Raw genomic sequence first — 1219 nt, 5'->3', positions numbered from 1 at the left:
CCTGAGCAAGAGCAAGATCCAGTCTCTACTAAAAATAGAAAGAAATTAATTGGACAACTAAAAATATATAGAAAAAATTAGGTGGGCATGGTGGCACATGCCTGTAGTCCCAGGTACTCGGGAGGCTGAGGCAGTAGGATCGCTTGAGCCCCGCAGTTTGAGGTTGCTGTGAGCTAGGCTGACACCATGGCACTCTAGCCTGGGCAACAGAGGGAGACTCTGTTTCAAAAAAAAAAAAAAAAAAAGAACTTTATCACTGGTAAGGACTAAAAGTTCTTAATGCCTCAGGATCTCACATAATAATTATGGATATGTTAACATCACCATTAAAGGTTATAACAATATGACCTATGGTATTTAAATTGGCATAAATGTTTACTCTCACCTTTGTGACTTCCCATAGAAGTGGGAAAATGTCTTTTTGGTGGTATACTATTTGTTATCAAAAGTTGGAAAATAGAATACTTACTTAGGAGCATAAGTCAAACTTAAGCAAAATCTGAAGTAAAGCTAGACATGCTAAATTTTCAAATAATACTAATAGTAAAAAGTAATTTTTCATATTTATACAGTACTCATTTATAAAATGTTTTCAGTTACATAATCTCATTTGATCTTCACAAAATCATGTAAGGAAACTTACAAAGGTATAGTATCATTATATCCATTTTGCAAATGAAGAAACTGAGGATATTGTTATTACATGAACTGCCAAAGGGATCACAATTAATAAATAGAAGAGGAAGGTCTCAAACCAATTTTTCCTTTCATATTCATGAAGTCTTCACAAGAATACAATGAAAGAAGGATTTTAAATTAGACACTTAAAGTTAATATTTACCTGAGGAACACCCCACTGCCACTGTCCTGGTAGACACTGTGCAGGGGCCTAAAATGAAAAAAAAAAGAAAAAGAAATAAAACCAAGAAACAAAAACCACCCAGATTATAAACAAAGGTTAAAACTGGATATCTACATGCAACAAAATGAAATTGGACCCTCAAACAATAGATAAAAATTAACTGAAACCATATACAGAAATTAACTGAAAATGGATCAGAGACTTAAATGTAAGCGCTAAAAGTGTAACACTCTTAGAATAAAACATAGGTGTAAATCTTTGTGATCTTGAATTACAAAATGGTTTTAAAATTATGATAACAAAAGCACAGACAACAAAGCAACAAGAGAAAAAATAGATTGGACTTCGTCAAAACTT

The 1219-nt window shown here is 32.8% G+C and overlaps 1 protein-coding gene across 1 annotated transcript in view; it reads right to left on the bottom strand.

Annotated features, from left to right (window-relative positions):
* The window catches only part of BOLL (boule-like RNA-binding protein), a 56044-nt gene that overhangs the window by 19490 nt on the left and 35335 nt on the right, over positions 1 to 1219 (bottom strand). Inside the window, exon 6 of the mRNA XM_012641631.1 lies at positions 842 to 889. Within this exon, the coding sequence (XP_012497085.1) occupies positions 842 to 889 (48 nt within the window). The remainder of the gene's footprint in view (positions 1 to 841; positions 890 to 1219) is intronic.

This window comes from Propithecus coquereli, unplaced genomic scaffold (assembly GCF_000956105.1).
Source record: "Propithecus coquereli isolate 6110/MARCELLA unplaced genomic scaffold, Pcoq_1.0 Scaffold167, whole genome shotgun sequence".
NCBI lineage: Eukaryota > Metazoa > Chordata > Mammalia > Primates > Indriidae > Propithecus > Propithecus coquereli.
This window is presented reverse-complemented; position numbering and strand designations above follow the sequence as displayed.